Consider the following 12,946-nt stretch of genomic DNA (forward strand, 5'->3'; position numbering starts at 1 on the left):
ACGGCATGAAAAAGCTGAGGCTAACCACTAGATGTATTACATGAACTATAGGTGGACTCAAGATAATTAGAATTAAGCTCATCGTTGTTGATCTTTGTACATAGCTAGTTAAGGTTACGAGGCACGGCAGGCAAATCTCTAACTACTCTAGTGAAGTTAATATCTAGCATGCACAATGATGTCCATCTCACACGACAACCGTTTAAAAGGGTCATTATAGTCCTATGCGCTCTCAAAGATGGTAACCCATCATAACCACGAACATAGTAAGCCAGCCATACGTGGCTGCAGCCTGTGCCAGGGAGCCTGGGTTGGGAGCGGCGTTGGGAGCTGGCTGGGAGGAAGAAGCTGACGGTGCAGTCGTCGTAGTCATGGCGGTCGATCCATGATCCGTAGGTGTAGCCGTGGCCATCGAAGACGTCTCTGCCGATGTTGTGGGCATGGAGGTGGGCGCGTTGTCTGGTGTGGAAGACATGTTATGAGCCGTAGGCGACATGGTCATGGAGGTAGAATCCACGAGCGTGGTGCCAGGAGGCTTCCACCCTTCTAGAGTATCGACGCAGTAGCATTTCCCTTGTTTCAGGTGATCGCAGTCGACTCCAGGGTTTAGCTCCTTGAACAGCTCAAGGGGAATCTGGTTGAGGCTGATAATTTCTTCGCAGGTTTTGGCGTTTGAGGTCAGACCGAGACCGCACCCCGACGGCAAGACACAGTCTTCTGGGGTTGACTGGGCAGCGACTGCAAGCGCCGAGGCCAGCAGGATAAGGAGCTGGAAACGCATCTCTTGGGAGTTGGGAACTGAGAAATGAGGAGCGGAAGCAAGATGTTAGATTTTGATGTAGAGAATTCTGTACAGCGGTAAAAGAGGTTGTTGAGCGGAAGAGCGAAGAAGATTATATATTCATACATACCTAGGTACCTAATACATACGAAAAGAGCAGCCGAGGGCTTCCGAGGAAAAAGGGCGACGCTGGCCCACAGGGGGAGAGGCTGAGAGAGCGATAGAGCCTCTTCCTTCGTCAGTTTACGTACATACATACACTTGCAGCCTGCGTCGAAATGCACCTCGGAGGAGCAAGCTAGTTATGAACAGAGTGCACCGTAGAACCCTTGGGTTATTCCCCTGCAATTCCCCTGCAATTCCCCTGTAGTCATGGCCAAGGCAAATCCCGGACCCCGCCGGCAGAGGGAAAGGCAAATGCAAGCTGGAGGGAGTTAGAGAAGATAAGAGTAGAATAAACGGGGATACTCAAAAGGGTCAATCAATCAATTTTTGTGGCAAGGAAAAAAAGGACTATAAGTATAATATATGTACTGCTGCTCAGTAAGAGCAAAAGAAGAGAATAAAAACAGCCGTCCAAAAAGAGAAACATAGAAGCATTCGTTTCCATCCAGTTTTGCGCCCAGGTACATCAGTCAAAACGAAGAAGAAAGATGCGCAAGCGTTAGTTTGCAGTAGATATATTGTCATTGCAGACAAGTAGAAAATGTCATCAAAAGACAAACGACAAAAGACGAGGGGGGAGAGAGAGATAGATAGATAGAGATCAAGCAATCATTCCAGCGATGGCGATTGAGAGTCCTGCTAGGATCTCATATAGCGCCGACTGTCTGTGTGGTGGTTGCGGCGAGCCGTTGGGGGTGCCTCCGCCGTTCCCAAAGGCGGTACAGTAGCCCTCCTGGAGTCCGAAGCAGGCCCGCAGCAGGAGGCTGGAGCAGATGGCCTGTCCATCGCCCGTGGGAGCAGCACCTTGCACGGTGACTCCAGCGCCGTTCCCACCGTTGATAGTGACTCCGTACGCACCGCCGAGAGAAGCCGTGCAGGCTGAGAACTGCGACTGGCAGCCGGAGTAGGAGCGTACACACTCTGCCGAGTTATGGAACGTCGTCGGAATGTAGACGAACGGGAAGGGTGCTCCGGGCACTGTCGAACCCGTGGGCGTCGGGGCAGCAGTGGTTCCTGGCTGGGGGAACATGAAGCCCGACGAGGTCGATGTAGTGGGTGCTGGTGTCGGTCCGGGAGTCTGTGTAGGCCCCGGTGCTGCGGTGGTGGTGCCCATCAGAGTGCCGGTACACTCAGCGCCGAGGGGACAGCAGGCTATATGGTTCGCAGCGTCGCGGGAGCAGATTGAATCGGGCTGGCAGCAGGCCTGGGGGCTGCCCAGGATGGCACACGAGTTGAAGCGCGGCGGGCAGAGAGATCCTCCCGTTTGACGAGCCGGGCGAGTCTGGGAGTGAAGCCGAAGCCGAAGAGAGAGTTGGAGCGGTCGACATGACTGCGGGCTGCGGGCGCGTGGAAGGGCGCCATCTCTGCCGCGAGGACCGGGAGGATAAAGAGCAGCAGGAGGTTCGCCTGCGTCTGCATCATGGCTGGTTTATATATGATTCATGAGGCTCTTCTACTGTTGGCTCCTGTTAGCTCACGTCACTGCATAGTTGCATAGTTGCATAGAAGCTGGGCGGTGGTTGTTTACTTGCTTGGTAGTTACCTGGTAAACAAGTTGCTGGCGTATCTCGGTAGATATCGTAGAGGTCGAGGGATCGGACCGTCTAGACGTCAGCCATAAGGTGAAGACAGTAGTTGATGAAGAAGAAAAAGAAGAAGAAGAAGAGAAGACGAAGAAGAAGAGCGACATCCCCGTCGTCCTGCATCTCGATCCATGTCTTCGCTTCGCTGTCTCGCTGGCCTGGCAACGGCGCCAAGTCAGGCATCGACTTGACTCTTGACTGGCTGCGCGGGAGAAACGGACGCTTGAGTGACAGCATTAGTTGATTAATAGTGAAGGCGACGATGGGCAGGGCTGTTTATCTGTCTCCTTGTAGATGTTGATGTTGCTGGATCTTGATGTTGATATATCTATAGAGAGAGAGAGAGAGAGAGAGAGAGAGAGCGACGGCGAGGTCGGCCGGACAGCAAGCAGATATAGACAAGCAGATATAGACAAGCAGATATAGACAAGACCATGTAGACACGCATCAATAGAGATGATTCCTGCAGAGAGACACGCAGATCGTATCTGACAAGCTGGATGCTGCATGTTGTTGCATCTTTCGACGTCTAGCCAAATGCTACAGCGAACAGGCAAAGAACCACCAGAAATCGGCCACTCGCATGCATAAAAGCTGCTCGAATCTAACACATCCAAACACTCCATCTTCGGCCTCTCCTATGACATCCATCTCAGCCAGATACTAAGGGTCTTTAATTCGCTGCTTTGGTGGCGGATCTTTCGGTCTCGGTCTTTTTTACTATCGTCGCCTTTTTTTTTCTTTGCTCCAGCTTCACCAACACCACAAAGCATCGCAGCTCTCTGGCACTGGCACTTGCAGCTCGAGATAAACAGACGGGATAGGCGGATTCTCAGTCCAGCAGCAGCAGCAGCAGCAGCAGAGGCCTACTATGCCTTGAGCCATGAAATTCTGACCTAACCGACGACCATGGACCGCAGTTGACCGTCTCTTGCAAGCTCTCTCTCTCTCGCGCGCGCAGCGTCATGCAAACCAGCAGCACAGCTCGATAACCAACCACCCCCCGATTCCTTTTTCTTTTGCCCTTTTGCCTCTTTCTCATCATCAGCCTTCTCTCCGAGAGCGTATAAAGGATGTCTGATGGATCCAAGTCCGATGCGCTGAAGAGTACTGCCACCAGTAAGTGCAGCAACAGAAACACTCCCCATGTCGCCCTCTGCAAAATAACAAGCAACCATGGAATCTAACATGATACTCGACTATAGCTACCAAGCCGGTCTTCCATTTCGCCGCCGGACTCTTCTCAGGCCTCACATCCTCCATCCTCCTGCAGCCGGCGGATCTTCTCAAAACCCGGGTTCAGCAGTCTGGCCAACCTGCCTCTCTCCTACCCACTGTCCGCGCCATTCTAGCTTCACCAAATCCCATCCGCAACCTATGGCGAGGAACGCTCCCGTCAGCTCTCCGGACCGGGTTTGGATCAGCTCTCTACTTCAGCTCACTTAATACGCTACGACAGTCGGTGGCCATAGTCAAGCTACACGCTACGGGCGACAATGGCGGCAGTACCACCACTTCTTCGTCTTCTTCTTCTTCGCCGCGCACTTCAGCCCTGCCTAAACTGTCACACTCAGCAAACCTGCTGACGGGAGCTGTGGCGCGAGTCTCGGCTGGGTTTGTCATGATGCCCGTTACCGTGCTGAAGGTGCGGTATGAATCCGATTATTACTCGTATAGAAGCCTATGGGGTGCTGGCAAAGATATCCTTCGAACAGAGGGTATCCGGGGGCTGTTTTCTGGCTTTGGAGCAACTGCTATCCGCGATGCACCGTACGCCGGTCTCTACGTCGTGTTCTACGAGCAGTCCAAGCGGTCTCTGTCTGCCCTGCTATCGTCTCGGCCCCGAAATGAAACAGACGCAATCTCGCCAATGCCGTCTGCGGCTTATGTCCACTTTCTCTCCGGTGCACTTGCTGCTGGCTTGGCCACTGCAATCACAAACCCGTTTGATGTTCTCAAGACCCGGGTGCAGCTAATGCCCTCCAAGTACCGCAACATGTGGCATGCCGCAAAGCTAGTCATGCGCGGTGAAGGCGTACGGGGTCTGTTCGGAGGGCTGAGCTTGCGTATTGGACGGAAAGCTATTAGCTCAGCTTTAGCTTGGACAATCTACGAGGATCTGATTTTGCGTGCTGAGACCTCACGGTGGGCCCAGCAGGAGAAGAGCTTGTTGACTTGATTTTAGCCCTCTGTTTCCCACCTCTACTCATCTGTACTATTATTGTTATTATTATCGTCTACTCGCTATCATGGAAGGCGGGTGTTGGATCCAGGTGTACGGTGTTCTAGCATTGGTTCTGGGCACACTAGGTATGTTTTACGTATGTATTGTTGGGTTTGTTAAAAAAAAAAAAGAGGAGCATCCAAACATTTATATCCTAGCTCATATCAGGAACGATTTTCAATATGTGAAGTTAATAATTATCAACAGTATTATAAACCGTCTAGGTTTCGAAATATGGGAATTAAAAAGGGGACAAGGGAGGCGGGGGGTATAATTTGAGTCACACATTAAACACCAACGCACACTGCATATCCAAGCCAGAGGCTTTGACAGCTTGTGCCAACTGCTGGGTTCCATTTATACAAATTATCCAGCGAGATACCGTTGGTCACGGAGATGTCCCAGCAGGTATCTCCGCTCACAACGGTGTGCCATTTCTGACAGTTTGGATTCACACCTGCCTGCGTGGGCGCTGGTGCAGGCACTCCAGGCTTGGTGGGAGTTGACGTCGGGCTGGTGGTTGGAGTGGGAGTAGGAGTGGGCGTGGGAGTGGGCGTAGGCGTCTGCACAGGGGTAGTGCGGTACCAGTTTGCCCGTGGGTCGCCCAAGCATTCTCCAACAGTAACAGCTAATAAAACCAACAATATTAGCCGACTAGAACCAAAAATTTGATGGAAATAATTGTAGGGGCGGGACAGGGGGTCGGGGGGAAAAACGTACCTTTCAAGCCTCTTCGTTTCAACTCGTCCAGCATCTTTTGGATGAGGAGGTCAACAGTGGTCTGGTGGACATCGTGAGCCAGTGCAATGCTGCCGCCTGCGTCTAGGCCGTCCTTAAAGTTTTGAATACTGATACTAACACCATCAGGAGTATCGTGCTCATAGTCCTTGGTGTCAATATCAGCGCCGATAACATGGTACTTAAGGTCGGTCATAGTCTGCAGAACCAAGGAGCTGTATGCAAAGTAGGGCACGCGCATATAAGTTGGGCGGTATCCATTGGTCATGGTAGCGAGAACATCATCAAGCTTCGTCATTTGAGAGATGATGCCATTGCGATCAAGAGTGGAGAGATCAGCGTGGTTGTAACTATGACTTTATTAGTAGGCTACACAATGGCGAAATTCGGTTCAAAATCACTCACGTATGAGAAGCAATCTGATGCCCGGTGTTAAAAGCACGGAGCACCACAGAGCTGTAGTCTGTGATAGATCCAAAGTTCTGGCCATTAACAAAGAGCGTTGCCTTGGCTCCATTTGCATCAAAGATATCCAGTAGCTTGTTGGTATAGGCATAAGGACCATCATCGAAGGTGATTGCAACGGTGTTCCTTACGGTGCAGTCTGTGATGACTTGGCCAAAGGGTACCGCAGCAACCAAATCAGGGGAAGTAGATGGGGTAGGAGTCGATGTGGAGGTCGAGGTCGATGTTGAGGTTGTCGAGGTGGACAAGGTGGTCGAGGTGGACGTTGCAGTTGGAGTTGCAGTTGCACTCGTTGGAGTAGCAGGTGTGGCTGTTGTAGTTACAGACTGGGAAGCTGTAGTAACAGGTTTCGACGTTGAAGTGGTAGCAGGTTTTGTCGACGTGGTTGCAGGCTTGGTCGTTGTAGTGGTAGACCTAGTGGGAAACTTGGGCAACAACCAGTCGGGAATCCATGATTTACCCACCACCTGGGGTAGCTCAGGATGCAATGGTCCGGCTACGACACAGCAGGCAAGTATAGCCGCAACGAAGAATGTGTACAGTCGCATCAACATGATTGTTGATACCAATGCGAAATATATGTATATATATATGTACTGAAGACGCAGACACAAATAATATCCAGAGGGAAGAAAGAAGATAGGAAGTATGAACGAACGTCAATAAAGAACGTGTGGTATAATAGTTATGTAAAACGAGTGACAATTGACGGCGAGCAGATGGCCTTGAGCAGCGTCAATGAGCATAGTACCACGGAAGTGCTATGCCTTCTTTATATATTCATATCCCTGCCCTTGACCAGAACGGACTATCGGCATTAAAATAAAGGAGAAATTGAGAAACCGGAGTGCCTCTCGTACTCGGCAACAGACGTGCGGGTCTTCCAATCAGCCAGTCAGTGAGATAGCAGGGGTAGGGGTAATTGTTAGAGGTAGGCGGACTGTCCCAAAAGTATGGCGGGTGTAGATGTGCACGGCTCCCGCCAACTCCGACCCAGAGGATCTAGATGCAAGGGTGGACTGGAAGGCTCTGTATCAAATGCTTGCTTGCAGGCAAGAAAACGCCCTGCAAGGAACCTGACATATTTCCAAAGTTGCCGCATATATGACTTGTCCCTGCATATACCGGCAATAATGGTGCATATGTATCTCGCTTCCCTGCTGAAATACCCATGTTTCTTCATTTTCGTTGAGCGACGGAGATACCGGGCGAGCGACCGTCCTACTTTCCATAATCATTCGGCCGTGGAGTCATGTCTCAACGATGATGTGCTCTGGACTGACTATCGTCTCATCCCTCGCTACACCGTGAAAAACGATAGCACCGGAGAGAAACAAGACCTTGACCACCGTTGTTCTTGAGCATGGAAGAAAGTTCTCCGCCCAGGGGTATCCAAGGAAAACCACCAATGAAAACGCCATCGTGAAGCCCATCTTCGCTTGACATGTGGGTGTTGCCTCATGGTCGATTATAATCGATCGACTAGTCCGATTCTAGGTGCCGAGGTGGCGACGGATCACATCTATTCCAGACACAAGTCTAAATATGATCATTATTTCGCTCCTCCATGGCTCTATTTTTCTCTGCCCGCTCTGAACTTTGTCCCAAAATAGTCAATTGTAGCCGCAATGGCCCTGTCAACGGCGCCATTCTATCCGTTTGCGAGGGTGTCGACAGAACTTTGCAAGAAACCCTCCGAGGAACAGAATCTGCTAGGACGTTTCATGAATAAAGGCGATAAAAGCAAGTGAACACTGGAGGCTTGCATGGTGGCGTGAAGCCGCCGCAGCAAGGAAAATCGCCAGCTTCTCCGGGGAGCCTGACGGCAGTTCTTCCATCGACAACGGAAGCCAGGTTTTAGGAGAAGCCGTGTATCCGTGGAAGAACAATTTAATATATGTTGGACCCAACTGCCTGGGTCAGAAGCTTCTCTGTTCGCGCACATATTTCCAATCCTGGTTGACTTGGTTAGTCACCGAAACACAGAAGCACTGACGAGATGGATGAGGGCCAGCAGGGGTGAATACGAGTTTAATCTATGATGGTTCAACCGAGTCATCGTTCGTTACTCTGTGCATCTAGTGAGCTTCCAAGGTTGCCATTCGGTTCTTCTTTGGTGTTGGCGTTCGATGCAGCTAAAAATATACTTTTTAAAGTTATTTACATTCAACTCTCACTTGAGTGAATACATGCTGGTTATTGGTCTAAGTGAATTTAATGAAGCCGCCTATGGGAAATGTAATTCGTCGGTTTAGACTCGAAGAACCGAAGCGAGCTTTGATTAACCAGTTATATAGGCTTAAATACAAGAATAATAACCAATAATTACTAATACTATTTATAGATTCTTATCATGGCCGTTTTTGGAGCCAGTGTAAGGAGGACGAAGTCGGTTCAATATACTCTACGGAGTATGGATATTGCTCCTATTCACTATCTCTTTGGTTTGTAAACATGGATGGATTATATAATTGTAAGAAGTCATAATCATTCAAAGGAAGGGGAAATCACGCCACATCAAATGGACACTGAACATATATGGATCGTAGGGACAATATGAAATGTAGAAAGATGACAATCCATAAAATCAAAAAAAAAAAAAAAAAGGAAGAAACATATATACCAACGCATCTACCAAAATAAACCTCTCCGGTCCTGCTTCTTCCTGACAAGGTATAAGCCGTCTTTCTTTTTGTCATTGACTTTCATCTCAACTGTAACAGGGCCGTTGTGGGGAGAAGCAGTAAGGACACGCTGTCCGCGTAGTTTGCGGGTATGGTCAAAGAGTCTGTCTTGCTCCGTTTGGCTGAGGGAGTGGTAGATAAGCATGTAATCGGCATCGTTCTAGAAATCAGGCCGTGCTGGTTAGCAAGCAGTCCCCGGGCAGTAGAGGCGATAAGTGGAGAAGGAGCCAGCACTCACAGGATCAAATTCCCATGTCAGGCCAAATTCATCGAGACTTCGAGGTTCGAGATAGCGGCGGTGAACCTGGGAGAGCAAGAGTTGTTATTTAATCGGGGTTCCAAAGGGAAGATCTCGAAAGCACGGGAGGTAGAGAGGAAATGGATATGTCTGGAAACATACCTTGACAAATGCCTCCTCGTCTTCTATCGACTTATGCTTTCCGTGATGTACGTGTTTTTCGACTTGGACAACCTCCAGCTCCTTAATTTGCTTGCCTTGCTTGATGGCATTAATTTTGTCCTCCGAGAAACCAGCAGTACCTAGCAACTGGTTTAGCTTATCATTAAACTCCTTCTGGGCCTTCTCAGCCTCCTCTCGTTGCTTTGCAAGCCGTTCCGCCTCCCTCTTCTTGTACTCTTCAACAGCACTGGCTTTCAGTTTCGCCTCCATCTGCAGTCGCTCCATTTCTTCCTTCTCCTTCTGGGCGATTTCAGCCTCGATCTTCTCTCGGATCTTCCTTTCGTGCTCCTTCTCCTCACGCTCCTGTTCCAAGGCTTTCATTCGTTCAATGAGGAGGGCATCCTCCATTTTTCGCCGGGCAATCTCATCATTTTCCATTTTCTTGAGCCTTTCAAAATGCATTTCCTTTTCGATATCTCGTCGGCTCAAGCCCTGTTCCTCACGTTCAGGTCGCTTCTCTGGCCGTCCCATCTCCTGCATCTCCTGCATCTCCTTATATTCCTGCATTTTCCTCCATCGTCTCAGACTTCGAATTTCCTCTTCTTTGGCAATACGAATTTCTCGTTCCAGTTCTGTCTCTTGTCGAGGTGGTGGTTGTGGTTGCGGTTGCGGTTGCGGTTGCGGTTGCAATTGCAATAGCGGTTGTGGTTGTGGCTGTGGAGGTGGAGGGGGCGGTGCAGGAGTATTTACATTGCCCTTGAGGCGTTCACGTTCCTCCTGGCGGATGCGGTCTTCACGACGCAAGCGATCCTCTTCCTTTCTCATGTCATCTAATTCTCGCTCTCGTTGCCTGATCCTCTCTAAACGAATCTCGGCTTCGATTTCCGCTCGTCGAGAGGGTTCTTCACGTTCCAATCGACGAATAGCCCTGCGCTCGTGACGAATAATGTCATCCTCCAGGTCACTCAGTGCGTCGGCTATGACAGGTCGCCGTTGGGAGACGGATCTTGCCCGGCCAACTGGTGCCTGGGGCACAGCTAGCTTGGTGTTTTCTTGCACCCCTTGATCATTCTTGATATCTATGTAAATATGAGGATCCCCACCACGGTATGGATTGGCTACGGATGCAGAGCGAGGCCGCCTTGTTTCTTCAATGATGACCTTCTCACGAGATTCACGAGGCCGACGGTGGATACGATGGTAGAACTCTTCTTCCGAGTCAGTATCTGAGTCCGCGTGGCGGTAGTATTTCCGATACATGGCCGCCAAATTAGCAGGAGCTTAGTGTAAATTTTATTCAGGATGGATGTCGACGCTGGCGTTTGTTGGCTAGATGATCGTAGAAATGTTTGGGCTGCAAGGTGGACTGGTAGGCGTTATCTTGCCTCGCTGGGAAACAGACGCTTGTTTCGTTGCGGATGGCGCACGCAATTCCAGAGAATAGGAATGTCGAATCCAGGCTTAGGATACACTGGCCACGGGTGTATCGAGAAGCTCTCGATATTCGATGCAGGGTAGTTGGATGGGAGAAGATGGTTGAGAAAGTCTGCCAGAGAGTGTTGTTGACGTCGACATAAATATACGTGCAGCCCGGGAAAAGGTGGGCGCCAGAGCCGCAAGCGAGAATGAGGGGCTCTTCTGATAGGGCAGCAACCAAGGAGTCTGTTGGCGCCTGGGGACAGCGCAAGGCTCCAGCTCCAGGTTTCAGAACGGTGCAGAGCGTTCTCGAGGCTCGCCGCTTAGTGGTTTTCCACGCCTTGTCGATGCCGCCGAGATACAGAGTATGTATGTATGTAGGCGCTGGGGTTTCTGCTGCCGGGAAACAGAATCAGGTTTTGTCATGCGACGGCTTGCGGCCCTGTCATTCATCACGCCCATGGATGCTGTGTCTGCCCAGCAGGGCGGCTAGCAAAACACCGCCGGCCCCGTCACGGGAGAAAGGGAAGCCCAAGTATGGGGCACGAAGCAGGGTCAGCCACCCAGCCACCCAGCCACCAAGACGTTGGGCATGCATGGCTGATGGCCACCGTCAGCCTGACACCGGTTATTTTTCGAGGGCAGCATTGTTGCCCTTACTACTGGCTTTGCAGAGACAGTGGACTGTGTGATTGTGCCGTATCATCCCCATCGTCGGGCATGCAGGGGGTACATGCTCCGTACTCCACAGATAGACTCGTCTTAGAACAATCGATCAATTACAGGATGGTTCCATGGCTCCTTGAAAGGTTAACAGCACTTTAATCATTTCGGCTGCACAACTGCGTCATGGCGACTATGGAAAGGAGAGCGCTCTCTTGGTACTCCAGAAGGAATAACGACCTACCTAGGTAGCTAAACCTTGCAGATGGCTTGTATGCTGTACTCCGTACAGAGTACTCGGTGCGCTGGAATAGTGAACCCAGGCGAATGTCTTGCATGGTCGGGATCTGACTCCTGTCCGTCGAATTCCCGCATGAGGAGATACATCCAACCGCCGGGGTGAAACGACACTCCCTAGCATTGAAACCAGCCTGTAGCACATAACACTTTTCATAAACCATTCGTTCTGCGTGAAATCGATGTTTTGGCGGCTTTCCACCCATTATTGCGGTCGTCAGGCCGCAGCAACCAAGGTAGAGAGATCCACCCTTGCTGACGTGCCTGAACATCCCATAACCGTCCAGAATTTAGTGGTGCGTAAAATCCCCATCTTACGATCTCCCGCCACTCCGTAGCATCTGTTCTATATGTTCACGACTATTTTTATGCGTTGTCTCCAGATAATGTAGCCTCTTTTCAAGAGTTGCAACCTCTGTTTTTAGTTCTTTCGTTTCCTTTGATAGTCGTGTGTTCACTCTATCTATCGGCGTGGCAACGAACCTGTATGATGCAAGACACAAAGCAGTTAGCCTACAATTATTTTTTATTAATGAAGTAACCTTTTCCAGCAAGGAATCCCATGGTTATACGCACATTTTCCCTACGCCTTCGTACACGTTGGTGCCGTTGGGGACTTGGCCAATCTCCCCGGACGTAAGCTCTAGTAGGCGCATTTCCCGCTGCTTCGTGGTTATCTGAGTCCTGACGACGTTGATCTGCTGTTGAGCTGCAACAGCCTGCGATTCTATTTCCTGCACGAGCTATTTCATTGCCAACCACCATACTGTCAGTGTTTTTGCTCTTCTTGATTCAAAACGTGGGGTGAGCCATCTTTCTTACTTACCTTCTGGAGTGCCTCATTCGGAATTGACATTGCTGCGGCAGTTGATACACGCTTCGCGAAATATCTGGAGATTGTAAACTCGAGCGTAATATGCACAGAGAATGAGGCCGTGAAAGCTGGTTGCTGGCTGAAATTGATCGAGGCTTCAAGTTTGCATCTTTGGCTGAGTGAAGATTGATCATGTAACTAACAGGCGGCTTCACTTTATCAATGTCACGTGATATAACCCTTGCCCAGAGGTCAGGTGAAGTCCTGGTTACCTAATTTCATTTGTTTTTTCCTTACCGAAGGCGATGAAAGAATTTTCCATCTACATACATCCCGTTCGGACCTGGAGTATGTCTAGGTTAGCTTATCTAGTATCTTGGACTAACATTCAATAGACCCAGGCTCAATACCCCAGGAGGAACCAGTCTATACTCCGTAAGCACTGCACATAATGCCTGGTTGGCAGCGCACTTTATACCCTCTTGCCAAACCAGTACTCTGGCGGAAAAGCTATACCTAAATTCTAGGTCACAGGCGACGTCCATTTTCTAGAAATCTGGGGTTGCTTATCTCTCTTATACGTGGGAGCGACTGGTTCTTTGTGCTCAAGGCTCTCTTCGAACCAGATGTAGGAGACCTTTCACTCGATCATTTCAACCATCACAACTCGCGACATCACATGGCAGTATCTTTTATCACAATCACGCTGACGTCTA

At 50.1% G+C, this 12,946-nt stretch overlaps 6 protein-coding genes across 6 annotated transcripts; 1 reads left to right on the top strand and 5 right to left on the bottom strand.

Moving 5' to 3' along the window:
- Positions 1 to 232: 232 nt before the first annotated feature.
- MGYG_04623 (hypothetical protein) lies at positions 233 to 781 on the bottom strand (the record flags this gene model as incomplete). Its single annotated transcript, XM_003174402.1, has 1 exon — positions 233 to 781. The coding sequence occupies one exon, from the start codon at positions 779 to 781 to the stop codon at positions 233 to 235; it is 549 nt and encodes a 182-aa protein (XP_003174450.1).
- Positions 782 to 1,547: 766 nt separating this feature from the next.
- MGYG_04624 (hypothetical protein) lies at positions 1,548 to 2,368 on the bottom strand (the record flags this gene model as incomplete). The annotated part of the gene is made up of 2 exons (XM_003174403.1): positions 1,548 to 2,098; positions 2,176 to 2,368. 2 exons carry the CDS (start codon positions 2,366 to 2,368, stop codon positions 1,548 to 1,550), a joined length of 744 nt encoding a protein of 247 aa, XP_003174451.1.
- A 1,234-nt stretch (positions 2,369 to 3,602) lies between these two features.
- On the top strand, positions 3,603 to 4,708 carry MGYG_04625 (solute carrier family protein; the record flags this gene model as incomplete). Its single annotated transcript, XM_003174404.1, has 2 exons — positions 3,603 to 3,648; positions 3,735 to 4,708. The coding sequence occupies 2 exons, from the start codon at positions 3,603 to 3,605 to the stop codon at positions 4,706 to 4,708; spliced, it is 1,020 nt and encodes a 339-aa protein (XP_003174452.1).
- Positions 4,709 to 5,040: 332 nt separating this feature from the next.
- On the bottom strand, positions 5,041 to 6,510 carry MGYG_04626 (polysaccharide deacetylase; the record flags this gene model as incomplete). Its single annotated transcript, XM_003174405.1, has 3 exons — positions 5,041 to 5,381; positions 5,474 to 5,841; positions 5,897 to 6,510. The coding sequence occupies 3 exons, from the start codon at positions 6,508 to 6,510 to the stop codon at positions 5,041 to 5,043; spliced, it is 1,323 nt and encodes a 440-aa protein (XP_003174453.1).
- Positions 6,511 to 8,587: 2,077 nt separating this feature from the next.
- MGYG_04627 (hypothetical protein) lies at positions 8,588 to 10,300 on the bottom strand (the record flags this gene model as incomplete). The annotated part of the gene is made up of 3 exons (XM_003174406.1): positions 8,588 to 8,800; positions 8,879 to 8,944; positions 9,041 to 10,300. The coding sequence occupies 3 exons, from the start codon at positions 10,298 to 10,300 to the stop codon at positions 8,588 to 8,590; spliced, it is 1,539 nt and encodes a 512-aa protein (XP_003174454.1).
- A 1,430-nt stretch (positions 10,301 to 11,730) lies between these two features.
- Positions 11,731 to 12,272, bottom strand: MGYG_04628 (hypothetical protein; the record flags this gene model as incomplete). The annotated part of the gene is made up of 3 exons (XM_003174407.1): positions 11,731 to 11,899; positions 11,993 to 12,159; positions 12,243 to 12,272. The coding sequence occupies 3 exons, from the start codon at positions 12,270 to 12,272 to the stop codon at positions 11,731 to 11,733; spliced, it is 366 nt and encodes a 121-aa protein (XP_003174455.1).
- Positions 12,273 to 12,946: the final 674 nt, after the last annotated feature.

The sequence above is a fragment of the Nannizzia gypsea genome, genomic scaffold (assembly GCF_000150975.2).
Source record: "Nannizzia gypsea CBS 118893 supercont1.3 genomic scaffold, whole genome shotgun sequence".
In the NCBI taxonomy this organism is placed as follows: Eukaryota; Fungi; Ascomycota; class Eurotiomycetes; order Onygenales; family Arthrodermataceae; genus Nannizzia; species Nannizzia gypsea.